At 42.7% G+C, this 14426-nt stretch overlaps 1 protein-coding gene across 1 annotated transcript in view; it reads right to left on the reverse strand.

Annotated features, from left to right (window-relative positions):
* Nucleotides 1-737: 737 nt before the first annotated feature.
* LOC143219760 (uncharacterized) overlaps nt 738-14426 on the reverse strand; it is a 99960-nt gene continuing 86271 nt past the window's right edge. The window contains exons 3-4 of the mRNA XM_076445638.1: nt 5060-6199; nt 738-4954 (exon numbers count right to left, since the gene is read on the reverse strand). Of these exons, the coding sequence (XP_076301753.1) occupies nt 738-4954; nt 5060-6199 (5357 nt within the window). The remainder of the gene's footprint in view (nt 4955-5059; nt 6200-14426) is intronic.

The following is a 14426-nucleotide window of genomic DNA, read 5'->3' on the forward strand; positions in this document are numbered from 1 at the left end:
CCTGTTTCTGATCACAGACACTGTGTTAAACTGAAGCACTTCAATTTAACATGCACTATTTCATATGTTAACGACAGTATTTATGGACTGGCTCGCAGGACTGTGGTTTGGAGAGTTTTTTAATAACTGGTCGTGTGTACGGATACTCTTTGATTTTATTATATAAGAACCTGACGAGCTCTCTTACAGCAGTAACTTTTCAATACGGCGATTAGACTCTCACTGGTCTCTTGAGACCGGCACGCGAAACGGCAGCGATTCGACAAATATTCGTTACAGTTCAATTTCGCCAATCAGGAGTTGAGACGACACTTAGACAAAGACGCAGGGTCAGGTTACAAAAACTATCAACAGTCACGAATGACGGAATCTCTGGAACGCGTAGAAACAATACCGGCTCAAGCAACCGGCGAGCTATTAACGGCTATTAGAATGATATCTCGCTCGCGTATATATGGTTTTAAACATACCGCCCGCCTTGCGTCCAGAGGAGGCAAAACGATATATCTTGGTCTTCGCAAATTAAGTATTATAAGAGAGTAATTTCGTGTACGTTGGAACCTTGATATATAAATGACAATTCACAGCAGTAAACGAAGATAAACAGTAGTCCGTCAAAGGCAACAAAAAAAACTAACCATATTGCTTCTTAAAATAAGTACATAGAGTAAAGATGTAACGCAGCTTATAATCTACCTTATACATTAACGCAAAGGATACAAAAGTATAATTGGTAATTACTTGGACGAATCTAAATTTTCATTTTGTGACTTGACCGGCAGCGGGCAAATCTGGGTTATAGGTCGTTTCAATTCACCGTCCACGGTACGCACGGTGACAACGCGGACCTTTTCGTCCGGGCCAGGATGTAACTGAGTAATGCGCGCGAGTTGCCACTTAGAAGGGGGAAGTAAAGAATTTTTTAAAAGAACAAGTTCATTTACGCTCAAGTTTGCGCGATCCTGCTGCCACTTTCGACGTTGATGCAACGTATGTAGATAGTCGGAGGACCACGAACGCCAGATTTGTTCGGTAATTTTTCTGACTTGTTGCCATCGGTCAAATCTATTCGGATTTATCTCCAAAGCGGATTCCTCTGGAACCGCGATAAGTGGCCGCCCGATAATAAAATGACCGGGTGTCAGCGCCGATAGATCGGTAGGTTCGTCGGTAAGAGCGGAAATCGGACGAGAGTTCAAACATGCCTCGACCTGGCATAAGACGGTAGAAAACTCAGTTTGAGATAAAGTATGCGCTCCCACTGCTCGCTTTAAGTGATACTTGGCGCTTTTTACTCCAGCCTCCCAGAGTCCACCAAAATGAGGAGCGGAAGGGGGGATGAATTTCCAGGTGATTCCGTCATTAGCCAGCAAGTTTTTGAGCGAAGGATCAGACAGGAGAACTTGAAAGGTTTGCTTCAATTCACGATCGGCACCACGGAAGTTCGTGCCGTTGTCAGAGTACAAGTTAGTAGGAAGCCCTCGGCGACTGACGAATCGTCTAAAGGCAGCTAAAAAGGCAGCGGTGGAGGAATCTTCGACAAGTTCGAGATGCACCGCTTTGGTAGCAAGGCATACGAACACTGCGAAGTAATATTTTCTCGTCTTTTGACCTCTACCGACAATTGGAAGTATGTGAATTGGACCGGCATAGTCCAGCCCAGTATGGGAAAATGGAGCCGAGGGAGTGACTCTAAAGTTTGGAAGGTCTCCCATCAGCTGAGTAGCAGCTTGCGCCCTTTGCCGAATACAGGGAATGCATCGATGTATGTGGGCGCGTACTAAGGATCTAGCCGAAATTATCCAATATTGTTGCCGAAGAACTCGAAGAGTTAACTGCACGCCTCCATGGAGAGTGCGCTTGTGTACATGATCGATTAGAAGTTCCGAAATTCGGTGTTTCGGCAATATAATTGGATGTTTTTCTTCATAGCTTAGAGCGGCATGCTCGAGCCGCCCGCCAAGCCGAATTAATGAATCTTTCCCGAGGATGGGATGTAAAGAAATAAGCGAGCTGGATTTCGGAACCGGTGCATGATCCTTTAAAAATTTGCTTTCAGCATGAAAGTTTTTCTTTTGAACGTAAGACATCCAATACAGAGAAGCATTTCGTATCTCGGCAGCAGATAAAGACAGTGAATGGTACAGCGAGCAAGTAGACGACATACGTAGTTTTTTACAAGAATTCTGGGCGAATCGAAGTATATATGCAGTGACTCGACAGAGTCGCGTCCAGCTTGAGTATTGATATAGAAGATCCCATTCAGGGTGTGTCGACAGTAGTTGAACCTGTATTTTACGAGATTCAGATGAGGCGATTTCTCGTGAGTCTAGCTCTTCGCTATCCGAACGAGTGTGATCAGGCCAGAAAACGGATGGACGAGATAACCAATCCGGTCCAGACCACCACAGCTTATGAATAGCGAATTCAGAGACGGAGATACCTCGCGAGGCGCAATCAGCTGGGTTTTCTTGAGAACGTACATGTTGCCACTTTACCTGCGGAAGCTGAGTTTGGATCTCGGATACGCGATTTGCGACGTATGTATTCCAAGTAGAAGGATGTTGTCTAAGCCAGGCTAAGACGACGGTGGAATCTGTCCATCCGTAAATGCGAGATGATGGAAGTTTTAAGGATGACGAAGTCCACTCAAGCAGTCGGGTTACTAGTACGGCAGCGTTTAATTCCAAGCGAGGAATGCTGATAGTTTTGAGAGGAGCTACTTTACTTTTAGCAGTCAGCAGAGTAACTTGTATATCCGAAAGGGAATGAAGAACTCTCAAATAAACTACCGCGGCGTAGGCACAATGTGACGCATCGGCAAAGCCGTGTAATTCGATCGCGATACTGTTGCTGTGCAGTCCGGTCCAGCGAGGAATTTTGACCGAGCTCAATTGAGGCAAAATGTTGCAATACGCAGTCCATTTTTTACGAAATTCAAGGGGGGTATCTTCATCCCAATCTTTCTTTAAGAGCCAGAGCTCTTGAAGCATTATTTTTGCAACAATAATCACGGGAGATGCCCATCCTAATGGATCGAATATTTTTGAAACGATCGAAAGAATACTTCGTTTTGTACACTTTTCCGGCAGACAACTGTCTACCTGAAAGCGGAAAACGTCTTCGGAAGGGGTCCATACGATACCAAGGACCTTTAAGGATTCATCTTCACTGAGAAAATGATCGGACGCGGACTCACGCTCCTCAGAAGGAATGTTTTCAAGTAATTCGACCGCATTAGTAGCCCATTTTCGAAGTTGAAAACCTCCACGATGCAGGAGTTCTACTAGCTGCCGACGAATCTCGAGGAGGGTATGAGTATTGTCCGCGCCGAAAATAGCGTCATCTACATAAATGGAATCTTGTAGAATAGGCACGGCAGCGGGAAAATTGTTTCCCTCGTCAAGAGCCAATTGATCAAGTACCTTAATGGCGAGGTATGGTGCAGATGCGAGACCGTAGGTTACGGTAAGCAATCGAAATGAAGAAACCGGCAGCTGGCTGTTCGGTCGCCATAAAATTCTTTGATAGTCGGAATCAAGGGGATTGATTAGAATTTGTCTGAACATCTTGGCGATGTCAGCAGTGTATACGTAGCGAAATAGTCGCCAGCGCAGTATGATAGCAGCTAAATCGCGCTGTAGCTTTGGACCGACCATAAGGTAGTCGTTTAGAGATTTTCCGGACTTGGTTTTAGCGGAAGCATTAAATACGACTCTGAGTTTGGTCGTACTGCTAGAAGGTCGCACGACAGGATGATGAGGAATATATATCGCAGAAGAGTTTGAGGCATGCTCTTCCGCTATGCGTTCCATGTGACCCATGGAGAGATATTCTGATAAGAAGTTATGATACTCCGATTCGAGTATCGGTTGTTTGAGCAGTCGTTGCTCCAGTGTCGAGTAAAAGCGAGATGCGATTGAGTATGATCCGTCGAGATCGAATGGAGGTTGACTCTTGAACGGGAGTCGCACTATGTATCGCCCTTGAGAGGAGCGGGTGTGGGTGTCACGAAAAAAGCGATCGCACCGTTCGTCTTCTTCGGAGAGAGGGAGCTTGGAGGGAACTTCTTCAATTTCCCAGAAACGACGTAGCGAATTGTCTAAATCTTCAGAAGATAGACAATTAACAATGGAAGTAGATTCCTGACGAGAATCTTCGAGTTTGGCAGCTGACACAGAGTTTATGAGATTTACAGCAGAGGAGGATTCCTGACGAGAATCTTGATTTTTGATGGGACCGGAAAGGATCCATCCCAGCGAGGTAAGCTGGGCAGTAGGAGTACCGAGAGGACCTTGGCGGAGGTCGTTCAGCAAAAGAGAGCCGTATAAATCGGCACCGATTAAGACATGAATTGGATGGCAACTGGAAGGGTTTGGATCAGCTAGCTGGAGATTGCGTAAATGTGGCCAAGACTGGAAATCCATACGGGATTTAGAGCCGGCGTAAGCAGTGATACGCTGATAGACAAAGGCTGACAGTGGGAACGATACTTTAGAATTGTGGCATGATTCTAATGTCACGGATACGCGAGATTTTGCCAACCCGTTATACTGATCACCGAAACATTGAATTTGGAGTCTCGTCCGATATCTTTTCGTTCGCATTAACTGGCATACCGATTCGGTTATAAAGCTACAGGAAGCTCCTTGATCAAGTAACGCGCGAAGCCTGAAGGCACGTCCTTCAGCGGTACGGAGTACGACCCAAGCAGTAGCGAGCAACGTATTTGGAACGGAGAGGTCCGCGGGAAGGACTGTCTGCACTAATACTTGCGACGCAGTACAGGAATCATTAGAAGAGCTTTCTTTATCGACGTGGTCGTTAACTGAAGTCTCGTTAATAGCGTTAGTCGCTTTGCTTGGGGAACCGGCAGCGCGATGTAAGAGCGAATGGTGAGTTCGCTTGCACAGAAAACATCTACCTGGATTTTTACAGTCGGAAGTGACGTGACCTGACCGCAAGCAATTAAAGCAAATTCTATTTTGTTTAACAAATGAGATTCGTTGATCAATTGATTTGGATTTGAATCGGTCACATTTAAATAGAGGATGATTACCGGAACACTCGATACATTTGATAATCGAAACATTATTCACGCTCGAGCGGTTTCGCGGAACGTCAGACACAACTTTGTTTTTGCTAGAAACACCGTCGCTCGTGGCGATCGTATCGGTAAGACCGCGGATGCGAAGAGTCATGAACTCGTTAATTTCTTTGTACGTGGGATAGTTTTTTGAACAACCGCGTTCTAAGAGCCACTCATCGCGAGTGCGTTTCGCAAATTTTTGTGCGATCAAATAAACTAACAAATCGTCCCAAGAATCAACATCGCGTTTAAGATTTCTCAGCGCGGTTAAAGAAGACACAACGGTATCTCGCAAATGTTTGAGTTCCGACGCAGATTCGGTTTTCATAGACGGCAAGCTAACGAATTTGTGTATGTGTGCTTGTATGAGCGCGGATTCATCATTGTATTCGTCTACAAGTATTTGCCAGGCAGCTTCGTAGTTTTCGTCGGACATGCTGATATTGTTAATTAAAAGGGCCGCGTCACCGGTTACATGGATTTTAAGATAATGTAATTTTTGAGTGTTCGAAAGAGACTTGTTCTTGTCGACGCTCGATTCGAATAGACCACGGAAAGTTCCCCATTGACTAAAATCACCAGAAAACTTAGGCAGGGAGAGACGCGGTAATTGTACAGATACAGAATTAGCAGCGACGGAAGAATCCGTATTAGGACTTATCTTTGAAGTTCCACCGGCGATGTCCAGCTGGGCGATGACCTCGTTGAGAGTATCAGAAGCGTCGAGGTAAGCGGTCTCGGCATCGAGAAAAACGTTGGCCTTGAAATAGGGTATAGTCTTCTGGTCCTCCGCTTTTGTGACCAGAAGCAGCCTCGAGTGAGTTTGGCGACACTCGATCCACAGTTTCTCCAGTTGATCCAGTCGACTTTTCACTTTGACCAGCGTGATTTGGGGTTTTGCCATCTTTTTATAGTTCACGATTACACGCTTAATTGCGGCAATCGCAGTATCTTGCTGAATTAGCAAGCTTTCACTGGTGTCGGTCATTTTTGTAACGAACGAGTTGTAGAGATGAGTCCAAAGCAGAAAAAACGAGCGAGGGTCAAGCCGTGCGCCTTTATCAGGGAAAGGCGATGGTTTCACTGAGTCTTTAGAATAACCGTTCAACACTTGCACAGTTCGATTGAATTCGACACAGTCACAGCGATTATCCGGCTCGAAGGACCAAAATTTATGTTAACGACAGTATTTATGGACTGGCTCGCAGGACTGTGGTTTGGAGAGTTTTTTAATAACTGGTCGTGTGTACGGATACTCTTTGATTTTATTATATAAGAACCTGACGAGCTCTCTTACAGCAGTAACTTTTCAATACGGCGATTAGACTCTCACTGGTCTCTTGAGACCGGCACGCGAAACGGCAGCGATTCGACAAATATTCGTTACAGTTCAATTTCGCCAATCAGGAGTTGAGACGACACTTAGACAAAGACGCAGGATCAGGTTACAAAAACTATCAACAGTCACGAATGACGGAATCTCTGGAACGCGTAGAAACAATACCGGCTCAAGCAACCGGCGAGCTATTAACGGCTATTAGAATGATATCTCGCTCGCGTATATATGGTTTTAAACACATATATTGGATGATTGCAAAAGCTCATACTCAATTTACCTCGTGAACTTGTCTGAAACTAAACGTGCAATTTCTACGGAAAAGGAAATCACAGGTTGTAAAATGTTCGGAGACAATTATAGAAAACAGAGTTACAGACTATATAATTGATTAATAAAACTGTTATTTATCCCAAATAGGGTACGAACTTTTGCAAACACATTACTAATACATTACGTTTAGTAATACATTATTGGCTAACGATTGAAGGCTGTTAAAGGATCTGGTAAAGAATCATTGGTCATGGACTTTAGAAAATGACGAAAAGATATTATATCTTAAATATAAACATATTATTAATATATTCAACGAAAAATATCCTGCATCGCTTATGGGAAGCAGTAGTTAGATTTTTAAAAAAATACTGTCCACACTTGGACATCAGTCAATTATACATATAGGGGAAAATTATAACAAGATTTTCTTGTGATCAAACAATGGACTATATGTACTTACTTAGACTACATTATCCTAACAACTAGTCAATTCACTCATAAGAGCACGTCAAGATAAAATTGACTAACATCTTACATTCTAATACATCTACTACGCCTCGAAGTTATTGAACCCACGCTCGCCACACTCTGCACTGGATTTCGAGGAATTTTTCGAACCACTCCAGTTTTGGTTCTGACGAAAGAAACAACTCTTCTCACCTGTGCAGGAATTATTAGATCCCTCTGTACAATCGTTCTCGGCTCATCCACAGCTTCCCCTCGAAAACGTTCATTCATTATCCGCATTGCACGTTGCTTATGATGCCTAGCGGTTTGTCTTAGGATCATGTCCGCCCTACATACATTTAACCATTTCCGTGACACTTGAGCAGCGCAAAGCATAGACTTAGGCTCCAACTTGCGTAGAATCAGCTGGGATATCTCCGGCGGGAGTTCAGAAATGAAATCCAACTTGGCAGGTTCCAGTAGTCCTAGCGCACGGAGGAAAGACCTGAAGAACTCCATGTTGCCGCTGCAGCGTCAGGATCTCTAATGATCTACTGTTCCAAATTTTGGGTTTATATACCCTTGGTTACGGTTGATCGCCTGTTCCGGTTCGGTGACCCGACCAATCAGGATCGAGCTCGGATGAATTTATGTTTGTCATTGTTATGTTAACTTGCTGTTGAGTGCACGCATCTGGATATAAATCGTTGAATTTGTTTGCCGTATATCAAACTCTAGGGAAATGTTTCTGTTTGGAATACCTTATGAAAATGTTTCATTTTGGATTACGCTATGAAATATGTAGATAACATAAATTTACATCTTAAGATGTTTTCTTTCAATGACATAGGGAGTGGTATAGGTATGATGTTTAACCCACCGTCGGACGGAGCGGTTCTAGGAGATACATCAATCACTATTTTGTGCAGTGTGATACATCCTTAAGCGGCGCGAACCCCTGGCCACTAGTAGCTTAATGCAAATGCTGTAATGCTGATTAGTTTTACATATCAGAGACACATTGTATTAACCCTCATACGCTCCTCAAGAATATTTTCCTCAATCCGCGAGTGGTTCGTAAGTCGGTCCGGATTGAGATCAGCTTGAGCCCAACGCTAGATTTCTAAAAACCGCGCGGAAATTGCGTAACAGCAACGGAGGAAATTAAGGGGCCGCCACACCGCTTGGGGAAACTAAATTCCTCAATTTCGAACAAATTTCGGATCTTATGGTTAGGACAGAGACGGAACGAAGCTAGCAGCCACTAGTGCGATAAAGATGGTACATTAGATAGAAGTCCAGACTTTGTAAACTCAAACGTCGAAAAAAACTTCTTTTTTATATTGATGTTCCCTGACACCCCCCCCCCCGCGGAGAGGGGAAATTAGTTTAGATTGCCCCGAGGCCGACAAAATCCCCCGACCCGCTAGGTCATACCGGGAGTTTTGAGGGAATCAGAGTCAATCTCAGTCCTGAACTAAAAAGAGAGGAAATTCTGGTGGAGGACAGGCGCAAAGTTTAGTATTTTGTTCCTACCACCCCCGAGTAGGGTGTCATTTGAAAGAGCTCGGGAAGAGGTATTGAGCCTCATAGGCTAGGAGCGCCTCCGAGGTCATCCGAAGGGCGTATAGCGTTTCTCGTAAATTAGAAAAGTTCTGTATGTATTTGGAGTCGCGAGGGCATTAGGATCTCGATCCCGAGGTCAGAGTGGAGGTGCCTTTAACTTTGAAAATTCTGACAAAGCCAAAGGTCTTGGAAATCTTTTTCAGATTTTCAAGGTCAAGGTCAAAGTCAAAGGTGCAGGCGGGATCAGGAACCTCCCCCGAAGGTCGCCATATAAATTTGCGGTGTCGAGCGACAACAAGTAGTGAAAAATGGCATAGAATAGGTTAATTTAGCAATTAAGGATTTAGATTTTAGGCTGCGTGCGGATAGGAATAGTGTTAAACGGTTAGATTTAAGAGTGCGGTTTCAATGTTTCATATAGTTTGGATTGACATCTGTAAGGAAAAAATAAAATCCAGGTTAGGTTAATTTTTATTAAAATTGATTATAAAAAAAAGGGACCACAATTACGATTATGAAATTTCGCGCGCGCCAAAGAACTGTGTTTACGGAACCTTTAAATGGACACAACATAAATGACCCCCGCCGATTATGAATACGAAATTTCGAATAAAAAATTTTTCTGTAAATGATACGCGTTACACTTGTGTTATATGATTACGAAATATTGCAAAAAATCGAGTGTCACGATAAAATTTTGGTAACAAAGGCGATCTAGATTGGGCGCCGAAAAAAGAAGGTTCGAGAAGAAGTATCAAAAGCTCTCATGATTTATTTAAACATATTTCAACGAATTGCAGAAATGTAGTACGTCATTTGTAATGAAAGATTATTTGATGTTATAGGATCGGATTTTTCCAAGATCCCTGTTTCTGATCACAGACACTCTGTTAAACTGAAGCACTTCAATTTAACATGCACTATTTCATATATTGGATGATTGCAAAAGCTCATACTCAATTTACCTCGTGAACTTGTCTGAAACTAAACGTGCAACTTCTACGGAAAAGGAAATCACAGGTTGTAAAATGTTCGGAGACAATTATAGAAAACAGAGTTACAGACTATATAATTGATTAATAAAACTGTTATTTATCCCAAATAGGGTACGAACTTTTGCAAACACATTACTAATACATTACGTTTAGTAATACATTATTGGCTAACGATTGAAGGCTGTTAAAGGATCTAGTAAAGAATCATTGGTCATGGACTTTAGAAAATGACGAAAATATATTATATCTTAAATATAAACATATTATTAATATATTCAACGAAAAATATCCTGCATCGCTTATGGGAAGCAGTAGTTAGATTTTTAAAAAAATACTGTCCACACTTGGACATCAGTCAATTATACATATAGGGGAAAATTATAACAAGATTTTCTTGTGGTCAAACAATGGATTATATGTACTTACTTAGACTACATTATCCTAACAACTAGTCAATTCACTCATAAGAGCACGACAAGATAAAATTGACTAACATCTTACATTCTAATACATCTACTACGGCTCGAAGTTATTGAACCCACGCTCGCCACACTCTGCACTGGATTTCGAGGAATTTTTCGAACCACTCCAGTTTTGGTTCTGACGAAAGGAACAACTCTTCTCACCTGTGCAGGAATTATTAGATCCCTCTGTACAAACGTTCTCGGCTCATCCACAGCTTCCCCTAGAAAACGTTCATTCATTATCCGCATTGCACGTTGCTTATGATGCCTAGCGGTTTGTCTTAGGATCTTGTCTGCCCTACAGACATTTAACCATTTCCGTGACACTTGAGCAGCGCAAAGCAGAGACTTAGGCTCCAACTTGCGTAGAATCAGCTGGGATATCTCCGGCGGGAGTTCAGAAATGAAATCCAACTTGGCAGGTTCCAGTAGTCCTAGCGCACGGAGGAAAGACCTGAAGAACTCCATGTTGCCGCTGCAGCGTCAGGAACTCGAATGATCTACTGTTCCAAATTTTGGGTTTATATACCCTTGGTTACGGTTGATCCCCTGTTCCGGTTCGATGACCCGACCAATCAGGATCGAGCTCGGATGAATTTATGTGTGTCATTGTTATGTTAACTTGCTGTTGAGTGCACGCATTAGGAAATAAATTGTTGAATTTGTTTGCCGTATATCAAACTCTAGGGAAATGTTTCTGTTTGGAATACCTTATGAAAATGTTTCATTTTGGAATACGCCATGAAATATGTAGATAACATAAATTTACATCTTAAAATGTTTTCTTTCAATGACATAGGGAGTGGTATAGGTATGATGTTTAACCTACCGTCGGGCGCAGCGGTGCTAGGAGATACATCAATCACTATTTTGTGCAGTGTGATACATCCTCAAGCGGCGCAAACCCCTAGCTACTAGTAGCTTAATGTAAATGCTGTAATGTTGATTAGTTTTACATTTCAGAGACTCATTGTCTTAACCCTCATACGCTCCTCAAGAATATTTTCCTCAATCCGCGAGTGGTTCGTAAGTCGGTCCGGATTGAGATCAGCTTGAGCCCAACGCTAGATTTCTAAAAACCGCGCGGAAATTGCGTAACAGCAACGGAGGAAATTAAGGGGCCGCCACACCGCTTAGGGAAACTAAATTCCTCAATTTCGAACAAATTTCGGATCTTATGGTTAGGACAGAGACGGAACGAAGCTAGCAGCCACTAGTGCGATAAAGATGGTACATTAGATAGAAGTCCAGACTTTGTAAACTCAAACGTCGAAAAAAACTTCTTTTTTATATTGATGTTCCCTGACACCCCCCCCCCCCCCGCGGAGAGGGGAAATTAGTTTAGATTGCCCCGAGGCCGACAAAATCCCCCGACCCGCTAGGTCGTACCGGAAGTTTTGAGGGAATCAGAGTCAATCACAGTTCTGAACTAAAAAGAGAGGAAATTCTGGTGGAGGACAGGCGCAAAGTTTAGTATTTTGTTCCTACCACCCCTGAGTAGGGTGTCAGTTGGAAGAGGTATTGAGCCTCATAGGCTAGGAGCGCCTCCGAGGTCATCCGAAGGGCGTATAGCGTTTCTCGTAAATTAGAAAAGTTCTGTATGTATTTGGAGTCGCGAGGGCATTAGGATCTCTATCCCGAGGTGAGAGTGGAGGTGCCTTTGACTTTGAAAATTCTGACAAAGCCAAAGGTCTTGGAAACATTTTTCAGATTTTCAAGGTCAAGGTCAAAGTCAAAGGTGCAGGCGGGATCAGGAACCTCCCCCGAAGGTCGCCATATAAATTTGCGGTGTCGAGCGACAACAAGTAGTGAAAAATGGCATAGAATAGGTTAATTTAGCAATTAAGGATTTAGATTTTAGGCTGCGTGCGGATAGGAATAGTGTTAAACGGTTAGATTTAAGAGTGCGGTTTCAATGTTTCATATAGTTTGGATTGACATCTGTAAGGAAAAAATAAAATCCAGGTTAGGTTAATTTTTATTAAAATTGATTATAAAAAAAAGGGACCACAATTACGATTATGAAATTTCGCGCGCGCCAAAGAACTGTGTTTACGGAACCTTTAAATGGACACAAAATAAATGACCCCCGCCGATTATGAATATGAAATTTCGAATAAAAAATTTTTCTGTAAATGATACGCGTTACACTTGTGTTATATGATTACGAAATATTGCAAAAAATCGATTGTCACGATAAAATTTTGGTAACAAAGGCGATCTAGATTGGGCGCCGAAAAAAGAAGGTTCGAGAAGAAGTATCAAAAGCTCTCATGATTTATTTAAACATATTTCAACGAATTGCAGCAATGTAGTACGTCATTTGTAATGAAAGATTATTTGATGTTATAGGATCGGATTTTTCCAAGATCCCTGTTTCTGATCACAGACACTCTGTTAAACTGAAGCACTTCAATTTAACATGCACTATTTCATATATTGGATGATTGCAAAAGCTCATACTCAATTTACCTCGTGAACTTGTCTGAAACTAAACGTGCAACTTCTACGGAACAGGAAATCACAGGTTGTAAAATGTTCGGAGACAATTATAGAAAACAGAGTTACAGACTATATAATTGATTAATAAAACTGTTATTTATCCCAAATAGGGTACGAACTTTTGCAAACACAGCTTCCCCTAGAAAACGTTCATTCATTATCCGTATTGCACGTTGCTTATGATGCCTAGCGGTTTGTCTTAGGATCTTGTCTGCCCTACAGACATTTAACCATTTCCGTGACACTTGAGCAGCGCAAAGCAGAGACTTAGGCTCCAACTTGCGTAGAATCAGCTGGGATATCTCTGGCGGGAGTTCAGAAATGAAATCCAACTTGGCAGGTTCCAGTAGTCCTAGCGCACGGAGGAAAGACCTGAAGAACTCCATGTTGCCGCTGCAGCGTCAGGAACTCGAATGATCTACTGTTCCAAATTTTGGGTTTATATACCCTTGGTTACGGTTGATCCCCTGTTCCGGTTCGATGACCCGACCAATCAGGATCGAGCTCGGATGAATTTATGTGTGTCATTGTTATGTTAACTTGCTGTTGAGTGCACGCATTAGGAAATAAATTGTTGAATTTGTTTGCCGTATATCAAACTCTAGGGAAATGTTTCTGTTTGGAATACCTTATGAAAATGTTTCATTTTGGAATACGCCATTAAATATGTAGATAACATAAATTTACATCTTAAAATGTTTTCTTTCAATGACATAGGGAGTGGTATAGGTATGATGTTTAACCTACCGTCGGGCGCAGCGGTGCTAGGAGATACATCAATCACTATTTTGTGCAGTGTGATACATCCTTAAGCGGCGCAAACCCCTAGCTACTAGTAGCTTAATGTAAATGCTGTAATGTTGATTAGTTTTACATTTCAGAGACTCATTGTCTTAACCCTCATACGCTCCTCAAGAATATTTTCCTCAATCCGCGAGTGGTTCGTAAGTCGGTCCGGATTGAGATCAGCTTGAGCCCAACGCTAGATTTCTAAAAACCGCGCGGAAATTGCGTAACAGCAACGGAGGAAGTTAAGGGGCCGCCACACCGCTTAGGGAAACTAAATTCCTCAATTTCGAACAAATTTCGGATCTTATGGTTAGGACAGAGACGGAACGAAGCTAGCAGCCACTAGTGCGATAAAGATGGTACATTAGATAGAAGTCCAGACTTTGTAAACTCAAACGTCGAAAAAAACTTCTTTTTTATATTGATGTTCCCTGACACCCCCCCCCCCGCGGAGAGGGGAAATTAGTTTAGATTGCCCCGAGGCCGACAAAATCCCCCGACCCGCTAGGTCGTACCGGGAGTTTTGAGGGAATCAGAGTCAATCACAGTTCTGAACTAAAAAGAGAGGAAATTCTGGTGGAGGACAGGCGCAAAGTTTAGTATTTTGTTCCTACCACCCCTGAGTAGGGTGTCATTTGAAAGAGCTCGGGAAGAGGTATTGAGTCTCATAGGCTAGGAGCGTCTCCGAGGTCATCCGAAGGGCGTATAGCGTTTCTCGTAAATTAGAAAAGTTCTGTATGTATTTGGAGTCGCGAGGGCATTAGGATCTCTATCCCGAGGTCAGAGTGGAGGTGACATTGACTTTGAAAATTCTGACAAAGCCAAAGGTCTTGGAAACCTTTTTCAGATTTTCAAGGTCAAGGTCAAAGTCAAAGGTGCAGAAGGGATCAGGAACCTCCCCCGAAGGTCGCCATATAAATTTGCGGTGTCGAGCGACAAGTAGTGAAAAATGGCATAGAATA

Source organism: Lasioglossum baleicum, unplaced genomic scaffold, assembly GCF_051020765.1.
Source record: "Lasioglossum baleicum unplaced genomic scaffold, iyLasBale1 scaffold0069, whole genome shotgun sequence".
Taxonomy (NCBI): domain Eukaryota; kingdom Metazoa; phylum Arthropoda; class Insecta; order Hymenoptera; family Halictidae; genus Lasioglossum; species Lasioglossum baleicum.